The sequence below is a fragment of the Phascolarctos cinereus genome, unplaced genomic scaffold (genome assembly GCF_003287225.1).
Source record: "Phascolarctos cinereus isolate Bilbo 61053 unplaced genomic scaffold, phaCin_HiC Scaffold_1;HRSCAF=81, whole genome shotgun sequence".
In the NCBI taxonomy this organism is placed as follows: domain Eukaryota; kingdom Metazoa; phylum Chordata; class Mammalia; order Diprotodontia; family Phascolarctidae; genus Phascolarctos; species Phascolarctos cinereus.
The window spans coordinates 44,414,449-44,428,202 of NW_027555514.1; the positions used below are offsets into that span (position 1 = coordinate 44,414,449).

At 40.5% G+C, this 13,754-nt stretch overlaps 1 protein-coding gene across 14 annotated transcripts in view; it reads right to left on the reverse strand.

Moving 5' to 3' along the window:
• Nucleotides 1-13,754, reverse strand: part of ULK4 (unc-51 like kinase 4) — a 651,508-nt gene that overhangs the window by 492,004 nt on the left and 145,750 nt on the right. For 13 of the 14 annotated variants that reach the window (XM_078151680.1, XM_020987361.2, XM_020987362.2 and 10 more), the window contains 2 exons: nt 10,752-10,913; nt 3,278-3,460 (listed from right to left, as the gene is read on the reverse strand). In XM_078151680.1, the coding sequence (XP_078007806.1) occupies nt 3,278-3,460; nt 10,752-10,913 (345 nt within the window). The remainder of the gene's footprint in view (nt 1-3,277; nt 3,461-10,751; nt 10,914-13,754) is intronic. The other variant, XM_078151694.1, reaches the window with a different exon arrangement.

The window sequence follows — 13,754 nt, forward strand, 5'->3', positions numbered from 1 at the left end:
GGAAAGGTCTGGGCTGATCCTGTAGTGGCTTTTGAGGGGTGCTGAGTGTCGTTATGGGCAGCTACATGGCACAATGGATAGAGCACTAGGCCTGGAGTGAGGAAGATTTCCTGAGTTTAAATCTGTCCTTAGACACTTACTAGCTGTATGTCCAGACTATGCCATGCAGCTGGACAGAATGGCCATACTCCATCAGTACACATATCAGCCTGGCCCAGGACTGAATAGAAGGAAAAAGCTACACTGTATGGCACTTCCAAATTGTCTAGAGCTGTCAATGATCAAGAGCTATTCCCTAACAGTTAAGCACTAGACTTGATAACACCAATCTTGTTTTAATAATATCACACAGTAGCAATGAACTACATCCCAGAATCTGCCAAGAATCAAAACTGTAGGCAACGCCAAGAACTCGGATGGGCCACGTGTCAGGCACACGTAGGCTGAAGCAATACCAAATGTGACTCGCATAAAAGAGATCAGCCAGGGGATGTGTGATCAGAAAGGTCAGAGGGCAGGCTCGTCAAGAAGCTCCCAAAAGTGAGCCAACAGGTGCAACTAAAATCCCCAGTGCTGCACGGGAGCTCACATGTCCGAGGACCCAAAGCAGGGGCTCCTCACCTCTGGGGCATGCAGTTTGGGGCAATTCCTTCTCACGATAACATCCTGAGATGCACAAAATAAAATAAATAGGATTACAAATAATATTGAAATGCAGTTTTCTTTAAAAAAAATAGTTCAAGAACATCAAGTTAAGAATGTCCAGCCTACAAGAAAGCAAGCGACTAGATTGTTCAGTAGATTCTCAAAGAAGAACTGATGGGGCCACAGACCAAAACGGCACCAGGTGAGAAGGCATAGACGGGTGTCCCCCCCATTAGTGAGATCCCAGAGGCATCGTGGGACTGAAGGCTTAAGTGCTGAGAGGCAAAGCTGGCTACTGTCATCAACTTCGCATTAACTACAGTCACCAAAGAAAAGCCACCAACCCCAACAACGCCAAGGCAGAGGACACTTGAAAATATTATTACTAATAAAAAGTCAAAGTGACAAGCTTATTGTTTTGTACATTCAATTGTACATTCTGTTTCCCTAAAAACACATGTAAGTTTACTTACCAATAATAAAGAACATACAAAATGGTATGTTAATTTCATTTTTTCTCCTCTCAGTAAAATATAAAACTGTGAATGGATCCAGTCCTGGTCTGGGCTGAAAGTGGGCAAATGGGGAACATACAGAGGCGACTTTTGTTTCCAAAGATAGTTGAGCACAAAAGAAGTGTTACTTTTTTATTGTTGTAAGAATGATAGTAAGGGACTTGGAAGACTTCTGGTACCAAAAATACATGAAGATGATTGAGGAAATAACTCTTGCCTATACTTCATAAAATTAAGTCTATTTAACAAGAAAATTAAAGCAAATTCACAGGGGATTAATCTCATTCTATGACTTTTCCATAGACTCTACAAATGATACATTGCAGTACAGAAAACTGGGAATTATTTATAATAATGGAATGCATCAGGTCAGGAATGCAATGATAAGGTATGTGACTATATTTGAACTTGGAAGCAAAAACTGCTCAACAGTTTAATTAAATGTAGAATATCAGAAAAGGTTAGATTGTAAATGCTACTGTTGTATTTGTATCTATATAACAGAATCAGAGAAAGTTAGAATCACTTACTCTTACCCCCAACTCTTGAAACACCATGGCCCTGAGACAATAAATGACAGGCTCAGCCTTCCATGGACAGCTAGCTCAAGGCAGAGGAAGGAACCCAAGTTTCCTCCCTTTCTCTTTGGTGCTGATACACTCCCACAAACTACCAGGTCCATACTGGAGCGGTCAGAAATGTCACGGCACATGGGGTGTGAAAGGCAGCAGAGTGGTGGGTAAAGAATGTTGGGCCAGGTTCACATCCTACCTGTGACCACTCTGAGCAAGTCACTTACTATCTCTCAGCCTGAGTTTCCTCATCTCTAAGATGGGGTTAATAATACCTCCTTTGCAGGGTTGTTACAAAGATCAAATGGGCTGCAATAGAGGAAGTACCTTACAAAGGTACAGGTGCCATTTAAATGGTCACAGTTACTATTGTTATTGGGGTTGGAGTTACTCCTTTGTTCTCAATGACATTAGGAAAGTGATGGATTTGTGCAAGGCAGAGCTGCGCAAAGTCCTCATTCTCTCCTCCAGAGCCATCAGAGTCCACTGGCACAACATAGGTCATGAGAACTGGCGATGGCCTAGGATACAGTGGGAGACCTTGGCCTTTTTAAGCTAAGGTGATTCCCAGGGTATTGTAAGACTATCAGAGAGGGTTGGGGCAGCACCAAGGCTTTCCAAGGAGAGGTGAGAAAGGGGCACAAAAACCTATCTGAGGGGCAGCTGGATGGCACAGTGAATAGAGCACCAGCCCTGGAGTCAGGAGGACCCAAGTTCATATCCAGCCTGAGACACGTATTAGCTGTGTGACCCTGGGCAAGTCACTTAACCTCAATTGCCTCAAAAAAAAAACCCTCAAACAAACAAAAAAACAACAACAATAACAACAACTATCTGTAGTGGCCAGGGACTATTGGTCATAGAGGAGATGGATGCCAGGAGGAAAGCAGAGAACAGACAACAGGAGCCCTAGGGACAATACTGTTACTGTCTAAACATTTCCTTCCCAAAATGGGCACATGGAAGAAAAAGAGCTTCATTTGATAAATATATTTTAAACTAGGTGATCAGCGGGGCTCAGATCTCTTCTGTCTTTAAAATTCTATGCTTTCTATAATTCAAAGGATTTAAATTATTTTGCTGAAATTAATTTGCCTTGCCTTTTTTTTAGAAAAGTGGAATAGCAAGGGAAGATGGCTAGAGCTCTAATATTGTTTTCAATTCTGGGTACCATGGTTTGGGCTGGATACTGATAAGCTGAAGAATGTTCTAGAAGAGGCCAACCAGGATGGTGAAGGGCCTTGCATTCATTCCATAAGATTTGTTCAATGAACTGGGGATGTTTAATTGAGAGAAGAGAAAGTTGAGAAACATGGTAGCCACCCACAGTTATCTTAAAAGTTATCATGAAGGAAAGTAGAATTAGGCTTATTCTGTTTGTCTTCAGAGGTCACACCAGCAATAATTAGTGGGAGGGTGAATGTTCCAGAAAATGTTGACCTCTTATGATCTGGTAAAAGTAAAAGCCAAAAGGAGAAAGAAAGGAAAGGGGAAAAAAAAAAACCTGAACCCAATTTGCAAGACAGAACAAGTAAAAAATCCAACCTTTTCTTGAATGAGTCTCTGAAGGTGAATCCCACATGACAACATGGCAGTGAACAAGGTCAGCATGTACTGCTGCACTTTGCAGATGGCAGAGGCCAAGGAGTTGATGACTGAAGTCAGACCCACCTTCTCAATCACATTCTGGAAAGCATTAGGGGAATGGCGCGTGATTCGGCACAGAGCCTGGGAAGACAGAAAAGCAGCTTTCTTAGATAATCTATTTGTATTACCACGCTCCCCAAGTGAAATTTATCTTGGGTAAGCAGCATGTGTTGCCATATTTTGTTCCTCTTCTCTTCCTTTTGTTATAAAAGGAAGATGGAAGAAATTAATGAATTTCATATGGAGTAATAGCTCAACTCTCAAATTAGAAAATATAGACTTTGCATTCCATCTTTTTGATTTATTAACTATGTTAGAAACCATTTCAACCTTGTATTAAGACAAATAGCTAATTCACAAGCCTTCTGTACTGGGAGAAATCTAAACTTTGAGTGAATTATTTATAGTTTTATTAAAGCATTTATTATAATAAACATGTAGAATATTCTTCCCACAAGTTAAGCTGCAATTCCAATTTATAATCAAAAGTTATTTAAATGTAAAAGTGGATATTAGAAATGCTAATATTCTGATTGAATCGAAGCCGACAATAAGATGGGGAAATCAGAGGCTTTTCTAGAGAAACAAGTTTCCAAATGATGATGTGTTTCAGATTGGGTTAACTGTCATAGACAGTGTTCCCCAAAAATGTGCACATCAGCTACCTGCGATGAGGCAGTTAGATAGAATTTGAGAGCAGGGGGTAGCTGCTGAAGGAATTTTCTCCAAATAAAGAGTATACAACCTAGAAAGGGAGATTTACTAAGGGAAGGGCTGGGAAGAATCCAGAGAACAGAGCTGCCAGACTGCAGTTCAGGTGGAACAATTTTGAGTGAAATCTGCCAACCCACTGCCACCCACAAAACAGGCAAGCCAACCTAGGTGAAGCCATCACGGGACCAGAGGGAGAGACAGGGGGAAGCATGTGGCAGGCCAATCAGACCACTACAACCACTTCAGCCGTCACCTCCTCTCTGACCTGGATGGAGACAGCCCAGAACCCTGAGCCCAAGAGCCCAACATCTCCCCCATCTACCCAGCCTCGACAGCCAGCATCTAGAGAATCAACCTTGGTGAAGGTGCCAAGATGCCAACTGCTTCTCCAGGTGCCATGGCCCCCACCTCCTCTGCAGCTACAGCTCCTGAAGACTCAGAGAAGAGAGTTCTAGCCACCAAAGACCCTGGCACCATCAAATGACTTGGCATTAGAAATGAATGACAGTTCTATCAGTGGAAATAACACAGAGGAAGAGGCATTAGCATCTGCACCCTAAGGACCATGGCACCTCTCTATCTGATTTGCCGATGAAGCCTCCTCTGTGTGTTTCTGTCTCCCCCATCAGAATACGAGCTTCTTGAGAACAGACTGCCTTGCTCTTCTTCTATACAGAGGTACATCTTATTTTATTGCGCTTCACTTTATTGCACTTTACAGACGTTGCTTTTTTTTTTTAAACAGATTGAAGGTTTTTGGCAACCCTGGTGTGCTGAGCAATTCTATCAGCACCATTTTTTTCAACACTGCGTGCTCACTTGGTGTCTCTGTGTCACATTTTGGTAATTCTTGCAATACATCAAATTTTTTCATTATTATCTATTTTATAGTAATCTGTGATCGGTGATCTTTGATGTTGCTGCTTTAATTGTTGTAGAGCACTGCAAACTGCACCCATAAAAGACAGTGAACTTAATCAACAAATTTTGGGTGCATTCTGACTGCTCCACCAGCTGTACCCCATCTCTCTCCCTCTCCTCTGGCCTCCCTATTCCCTGAGACACAACAATATTGAAAGTAGGCTAATTGATAACCTTACAATAGTCTCTAAGTGTTCAAATGAAAGGAGAAGTCAATCCGTGCAGCAAACTGCCTTGCTGTCTCATTTTAAGAAATTGCCACCATCACCCCGAGCAGTGAGCGGCCACCAGAATCAAGGTAGGATTCTCCGCCGGTAAAAAGATTACGACTTTCACTGATGGCTCAGATGATGGTTAGCAATTTTTAACAATAAAGTATTTTTAATTAAGGTATGTACACTCTTTGGAGATGTAATACTATTGCAAACTAAACATAACTTTCATGTGCACTAGGAAGCCAAAAACTTTGTGTGACTTGCTTTAAGGAGATATTCACTTTATTGTGGTGGTCTGGAACCAAAACCACAACATCTCTGAGGCTGTCTGTGCACCCCAAGTGCTTGGCACTGTTCTAAAGCCCAGACAGAATGAACCCCTACCCTCAACGTCTATGGAGAAACACTCACACACATATAAGCATGCACAAAATGCATGCAAGGTAACTCCTAGGGGCAGAGTGGGGTGGGAGGAATGGAGAAGACCTAGAGGCCTCCCATAGTGGGATAGACTGGAGTTGTACTCTGAAGGATGTTAGTGATTCTAAGAAGCAGAGGTGACAAGGGAGAGCCTTCCAGCCCGGGAGACAGGGAAATAGGAAAGAGGGTGAGGTACAGCCAAAAGGCCAATGTGGCCAAAATGAGAAGTGCGGAAAGGTGAACAACCGAGACAACCTGGATTCACTGAGGAAGTCATTGGTGTACCTGTAAATACCAGCTCACATAATAAAAATGGTTCGTATTGAAAGAAAGCTTTATATTGACAAACTACTTTCCTTACAACCCTATGAGGTGAATGGTGTATCTTAAGCTCATTTTTTTTCTGTTTCACTGCTATTTCTTTTTTTTACTTAATCATATTTTATTTTTTCTAATTACATGCAAAGATAGCTTTCAATATTCATTTTTGCAAAGTTTTGCGTTCCAAATATTTCTTCCTTCCTTCCTCTCCTCCCCCCTCCCCAAGATAGCAAGCAATCTGATACAGGTTATACACACGTACAATCATATTAAACATATTTCCACATTAGTCATGTTGTGAAAGAAGACTCAGAACAAAAGGGAAAACCACGAGAAAGAAAGGAAAAAAAAAGTGAAAATAGTATGCTTCGATCTGCATCCAGACTCCATGGTTCTTTCTCTAGATATGGATAGCATTTCCTATCATGAGCTTTTTGGAGATGTCCTGGATCTTTGTGCTGTTGTTATGCTTATTTTACATCTGAGGAACTTGAGGTTCACACGGTCACAATTACACAGTTAGTGTCAGAATCAGGATTCACACTTAGGTCTACGTTCTAAGTCAAATGTTGTTCCTACTATACTATACAGTACTTCCCCCTGCCCTCCCCTCCTCCGCCCCCAGGCCCAAAACTTCTTCACACTAGAAAAATGCTTTACATTCACAAAGCTGTATGTGGTTGTATGAAGCGCCCAATAAACAAAAAGACACCATAACACAACACAATACAATACATACAATGGAAAGGCCCAAGTTCCAAAGTTGCAGTCTTTAAGAGAAGAAATGGTGATGTTACTTTTGCCATAGTTTCATCTCAGAAGGTAGAAAAAGAGCGAAGTTCCATAGAACAGGTTAGAAAGGGGCAGAAATAAGGATTTGAAAACTGACATTAAAATTAGCGTTACTTGTAGTAGAGAAGTTACAACTCTACTATGAAGACAGAGGAAAGGGGAACTAGCTAAATAAGGTACGATTACAGAAAGCTGTCTTTAATTAGGGCATTTGAAAAGTTTCCAAAATAGAGTTTGTAATGAATCTAAGAAAACTATCCTCTGTGAAACCAAAAGAGAATTATTTAATTATTTTTTAGCCCAAGGACAAAAAAGAATGAAGGAGCATTTTAAATGGATTCCCTCCGGATCCTACCACAATCAGAATGTTTTCAAATAAATTAAGAGTTCTCCCAACAGTGATTTCTACACAGAGAAACAATCAGTCTCATTAGCATTGTAAAGATTCTTGGAGCAGCTGGCTCGGCAAAACTTGACTTTCTATTGATACAAAATCCCTATCCAATTAAAATGGAGGAACTTCTTGGTATAAAGGTTTCTCCAGACTAGTTATGAAGAGTACTCAAAGCCATATTAGGATTGACTAAAATGCCTCCTCTTTAGAATGCTGTTTGAAATCCCAATAGATTTTTCATTTTGAAAAACATATAGAAGATTTAGATTTAATGGAAAATAACCTCTCAAAAGAATTTTGTGCCTTGGTTTCAGTATTTATGGAAGGCTTCTAAGCAGTTAAGAGAATGTGGAGTCTTAAAAGCACATTAAGTGTTCTTATTTTCTTAATTTAAAAAAAAAAGTATCAATTCTCAAGGCTTGTTCTGAGAGATTTAGTATAAAGCAATTAAGGTAAATTTTTTCAGGACTGAATTTGAACACTAAAAGGAACTAACAATCTAAAAATAATGCAGAAAGAAAAAGTACCTTAGGGTTCTTCCTTAAAAATTTCCATTTTCTTGGAATTTACTTTATTTGTGCAATTTTCCAAGAAAGAGATCAGTTCAAAATTGAAGACTCTACCTATATCTCTGAGAAACATAAATGGATGCACTTAAGAAAGAAAAAGCTAAAGAATTATTTTTATTTGCTCTTCTGAATGATTTTGAGTATTGGATATAAGGAATGGGGCAAGATACTTTTTAGACTTCCGTAGTTGTTCACCACTACTAAAATAGTGGTGCTCACAAAAATGGTTTTGTTCACAAATATCCTATTGTTCTAAGCATCTTTTCTAGTTACAGCTAATTCTCAATAATGGCCATCTAATGGAGCAGTTTTCCCCAATCTAGCATGATTTCCAAGACCCCACTATACATGGAAGGGTTCCCTGAAGGACATCTGAACCTAGGAACCACCTTCCTTGATTGAGCACAGCTACTGCTGGTCCTTTGGAGGTCCACTGGAGGAAAGACCCTTCGAAGGTCTAAGCAATGTGAGATGGTGATGAGATCAACAACAGCACCAATAATACCACTGGGTTTAGAGAACCAGGGGAAGCATAGAGAGAGAGCTCTATACCCCTGGCACAGCAGCTTCAAACTTTCCCGCAGAACTACAGCAGGAGTGATAACTTCCAAGGCTATTGAGTATGATTTTACCCAAGGGCCAGGCACCCCCAGGTCCAAAGGGCATGTGACCCTCCTTCAAGAACCTTTAGTGAAGGAATCACAGCCAGCATTGGCTATATCTGCCAATAAGATCACATGCTTAGCCCAAACCCATGAGTTCAAGAGGAACGTCATTACCGTGGTGAGAATGTGATGAAGATGTGGGAAGATGGGTTAATGCTGCCAGTCTAGAACTAACTGGGAGTTGGGTCTCAGGAGACCCCTAGGTGACACCAGGAGGGGCAACTGGAGACTCTTGTCTTGAGCCAATGGTCAAGATGGGGAAAATGGGCTAGGAAGCTATGTTTCAAGAGAACAAAAGCCTGGGGCAGCCAAGGGTCCAACATTCTGAAGTCAGAGAAGGCTCAGTCAGAAGTCCCTAAAAGACTTCAAGGGGACCACACTCTGGCACTGCTTGTATAGGCCCCGAGCGCTGTCCTCAATACATCAGGTAAGGAGTGTCATAATGGATAGAGTGACAGGTCTGGAGTCAGGAAGACCTGAGTTCAAATCTCACCTCAGTCACCTCCTAGTTGTGTCTCTTAAACCCTCTTTGCCTCAGTGTCCTCATCTGTAAAATGGAGCTAACAGCAACTGGCTCCCAGGATTATATCAAGATAAAGTGAAATAATGTTTGTAAAGTGCTTTGCAAAACTTAAAGCATGAAATAAATGTGAGTTATTATCATTAAATCCTATTCATGTCCACCTCACTGATGTCCTCCTACAGGAGAGAATTCAACCATTGTGAGCAGATGAATTCAACATGGGCTTTCAGGGCCTGGAGTTAAAGAGCAGACAAGGGCCCAAAGAACAGATGAAGCTAGTTTTTATATTTTCCTGCTCCCACATACATCCCCCTAGCACCCGCTATTGGGAATTAGGTTGTTGTGATCTCTGTAATCCTCCTAAAGTTTTCCACCAATAAGGGATGTGGAAAAATTGAGACACTAATGCATTGTTGGTAGAGTTGTGAACTGATCCAACCATTCTGGAGAGCAAGTTGGAACTATACCCAAAGGGCTGTCAAACTGTGCATACCCTTTGATCCAGCAATACCTCTAAAGGTCTGTATCCCAAAGAGATAAAAAACAAAAAGGAAAAGGATCCACATGTACAAAAATATTTATAGCAGCTCTTTAAGTGGTGGCAAAGAATTGGAAATTGAGGGGATGCCCATCAATTGGGGAATGACTGAACAAGTTGTGGTATATGAATGTAATGGAATACTATTGTACTATAAGAAGTGATGAGGAAGCAGACTTCAGAAAAACCTGGAAAGACTTGTGTGGTCTGATGCTTAGTGAAGTGAGCAGAACCAGGAGAACGTTGTACACAGTAACAGCCACACTGTTCTATGACTATTGATAGACTTAGCCCTTCTCAGCAATGCAAGGATCTCAGACATCTCCAAAGGTCTCCTGATGGAAAACGCTATCCACATCCAAAGAAAGCACTATGGAGACTGAATGCAGAGTGAAGCATGCTATTTGCTATTTTTTTCTTCTGTTTTGTTTTGTCTTCTCTTTACTGCGGTTCCTCCTATTGGTTCTAATTATGTTTAACAGGAATGTATATGTAAAGCCTATATCAGATTGCACACCTTCTTGGGGAGGGAAGTAGGAAGGAAGGGGGAGAAAAATTTAAAACTCGAAAGCTTATGGAAGTGATTGTTGATAAATCAAAATAAATTAATAAAAAAAAAAAAAGAAATGACAAGCGGGATGCTCTCAGAAAAACCTGGAAAGACTTACATGAACTGATGCAAAGTGAAATGAGCAGAACCAGAACAGAATACAGCAATATTGTACAAAGATCCACTGTGAAAGACTTAGCTATCCTCAGCAATACAATGATCCAAAACAAATCCTGAGGACTTATGATGAAAAATGCTGCATCTCCAGAGAAAGTACTGATGAAGTCTGAATGCAGACTGAAGCTTACTTTTTTTCTACTTTTTAAATTTTTCTTGTGCATTTTTTTCACAACATTACTAATATGGCAATGCATTTTGCATGACTGCACATATATAATCTGTCAAATTGCTTGCCTTCTCAATGAAGAGAGAGGGAGGGAAGGGAAAGAATTTGGAACTCAAACTTTTAAAAAACAAATGCTAAAAATTATTTTTACATGTAATTAGGGGGAAATAAAATACTTAATTAATCAAAAGAGAGGAAAAAGAATTTCCCACTAATCCCTTGGTGAGTTTTCAGTCTCAGTTTAAGAAACACTCTCATAGAAAAAAAAATATGACTTCTCTGGTTTTATTATGCATGTCAAAGCTCCTCCATTCATAACCCCACCTTTCTGTCACCACAAGATTCACTTAATATAAATTCATATTAATGAACCTGAGAATATGGTAATGCAGGTGCAGTCTCACCGATATAGCTGTGATCCTCAGAGAGTCTATGGTGGAATGTTTGAAGAGGTACCACAAAACTGGTCCAATTTCCCCTGTGATAAAGCCCTGGGCTTGGACAGAAAAGGTAGTACAGACGTTCTCAATAATCTTTGCTGCCATATGATTCACAACACGTTCTTCCTAGAGAAGGAACAGGAGAAAAAGGAAAATATGATTTTATATCAGAAATATATTCATTAAAAAATCTCAGAAAATACAGGTGAGCAAGCTCCTCCTGGGTATGAGTTTGTTATTTTGAGAGAAATGTTAATTCTTTTGGGTTACTGGGGAACTATAATACCCTATAAGGAACTCATTTGGCCACTGATTCTATCCCAAGAAATGACTGTAATAAATCTCATTCACCCTCCTGAAATACAAAAACCAAGAAAAAAAAATCACAGAAAAATGAAACAAGCTGGATAAGATTTAGAAGATAACTATAAAGTAATGAAAGTGATATTTTTGTGTGGATTCCCAAAGTGGAGGAAGGCCCCAAGAAGAGACAGGCAGCAGGCTGCTAGATGCAGTAGCAGCCCTCCCAGGGCTGGCTAGACAGTCCTGCATAACAGCCTAAAGATGCTTTATCATTTGTCAAGGTAAACCTGCACTGAGACTCCTGATAAGCTAAAAGAAATAATGGGGACAAAGGAATGTTAACAATAAATAAAAATGTCCGGTGCAAAAATGTCCAATGGGGCAAAGTAGACATGGGTGGTCATGCAAATCAGTCACCCAATCACATCCAGCCACAGGACCTCTAAAAATGCTAAAAAGGAGAGGAACTGTGCACATTTGTGATTAACCAGGAGAAAAGCCCGTACCTAGAATGTCTCCATCCTCACCTCCTGCCTCTGGCATCTCTGGCTTCAGCCAGGACTCACCTCAAACTGCCACCTTCTGCAAGTGATTGACCATTTCTGGTTCCCACCCCCCATCCCGCCCCAGTTACTTGAGGCTTTCCCTCCAAGGCGATATCCTTCTATTTGGCATGTTTCTATTTATTTCCATGTCACCTCCCTCAGGATAGGAATTGTTTTTGACTTCCCTGGGTTCTTGAAATCCATGCCAAAGATGGAAATGGTCTGGGAAGTCCCCCTGAGCTCCAGAGGCTTTATGCCTGTGCATAAATGAACTGCACATCTCAAGTGTGAGGTCAATTTAAGGAGATTTGTCACCTCCAGTTGAAGATTTTTTCATTACCAGCAACTGTAACACCCTCTGATAAGGCATGGAGACATTACAACCTATTAGTAGAGGGGATAAGCATACCAAAGAAATCCTGGCCCTCAAAAGTGTAAAGTATGTCTATCATATGTCCAAGAATCACCTTCAAATAAAATAAATTTAGAATTTTTTTAAAAATACACACAAAATCTACTTGTAGCAAATTGGCCAGGCCCCCATTACATGGACAACAAGATAAGTAACTTTAAAACTGATGTATCAAGATACCTGTAGCTCCAGTGCTCTCGGTGGAGGTGGTGGGGTTTTAGTGCTTGACTTGGCTTGGTTCTAAGCAGAAAGAGCAAGGAAGAGGCATGTGGAAGTAACACTGGCCTCACACTAATACCTGAAATACCATCCCTCTTTCATCCTGAGAGGTCCAGAGCTGTTAGGGACATCACTACATCATCCTGAATGCGCACATAACACAGAATTCATTCTATTATAAAGTCGTGGGTGTGCATAATATTCCCCACCTACAAGTAAACCCATAATGATCAAATGATGGACAATGATGGACAATGTTTGGTCTTAGCTCAGCAAAAATGTCTTTAGCTCTCTGGATACCAAGACCTTAATGTGCTTGTATAACAAGCTGGGAATAGATATGTTAACTCTAAATACATGGCACTGTAAATAGAAAGGCAAATATTTGGTTGTTGAGAGATGACTGCTAATATACCACCCAAAAGCATATTTGATCTGGTGCTGTTGAACAAGCATTTTTATTTTCTCTTTCCTTACATTCTATTACCTTCACAAAACAGAAGGCCTGGACTTAAGTGTTGCAACAAATCTTGACAAGAATGATGCTTTACGTTACGTCCAAGACAGCTTTCATTTTTTTTAAAACAACTCCTATGACTTCATATGATTGTCAAATATGATGTGACTGTCTTTGAGGGCCATATCTCTAGGGAAAAAATTATTCCCTTCTACTAACTGAAAGCTAATGCTAGAGTAATTATAACTATGTGAAGTCATTGTTGATAAGTAGTTTGAAAACTTCTGAGATGGAAATCTGAGATGGAATATCTCTCCAGTATTCACTCACAAAATCACCAGAATGGGATGCTATCTCTGCAGCCCCAATGGCAGATGTACAATGTCCTCCTCTGTTGATTCCCATGCCACTCATAACTTGGATGGTGATTTAATAAGGGAAAAAGGAATACATGCATTCCAGAGACTTGGTCTGTCAGTTCTATAACACACACAACTTTACACTAATAATGTCTCCTAATGGTCAATTTTAATTGATTTTTTCCTTGGGTTCCTCCCCCAGGCCCCCCCATCCCCAAAATGCAAGTATCTCTCTGCTGGAATTAATGTTCAGTGTCATGGCTACCTACCACTGAAAGAAATAACAATGCATATGTTCAAAAACCATCATGCACAACACGGAAGCTAAATGCTCAGTGAACTGACATAAATGGAAAAGCAGCCACATAAGGTCAATTTACTTATAATCAAGAACACACATCATCTTCTACGTCTTCTCTCTCATCTCTACCTGAAAAGGGGAGGGGGTATTCAATGCTGAAGTACTCTAATACGTAAAATTACATAGATCAATGGAAATGTGGTAGGATCTCATAGGAAGAGTCTACTAAGGACAGCTAGGTGGTGCAGTGGATAGAGCACTGGCCCTGAAGTCAGGAGGACCTGAGTTCAAATCCGGCCTCAGACCAAACACTCGACGCTTACTAGCTGTGTGGCCCTGGGCAAGTCACTTGACCCCAATTGCTAAAAATT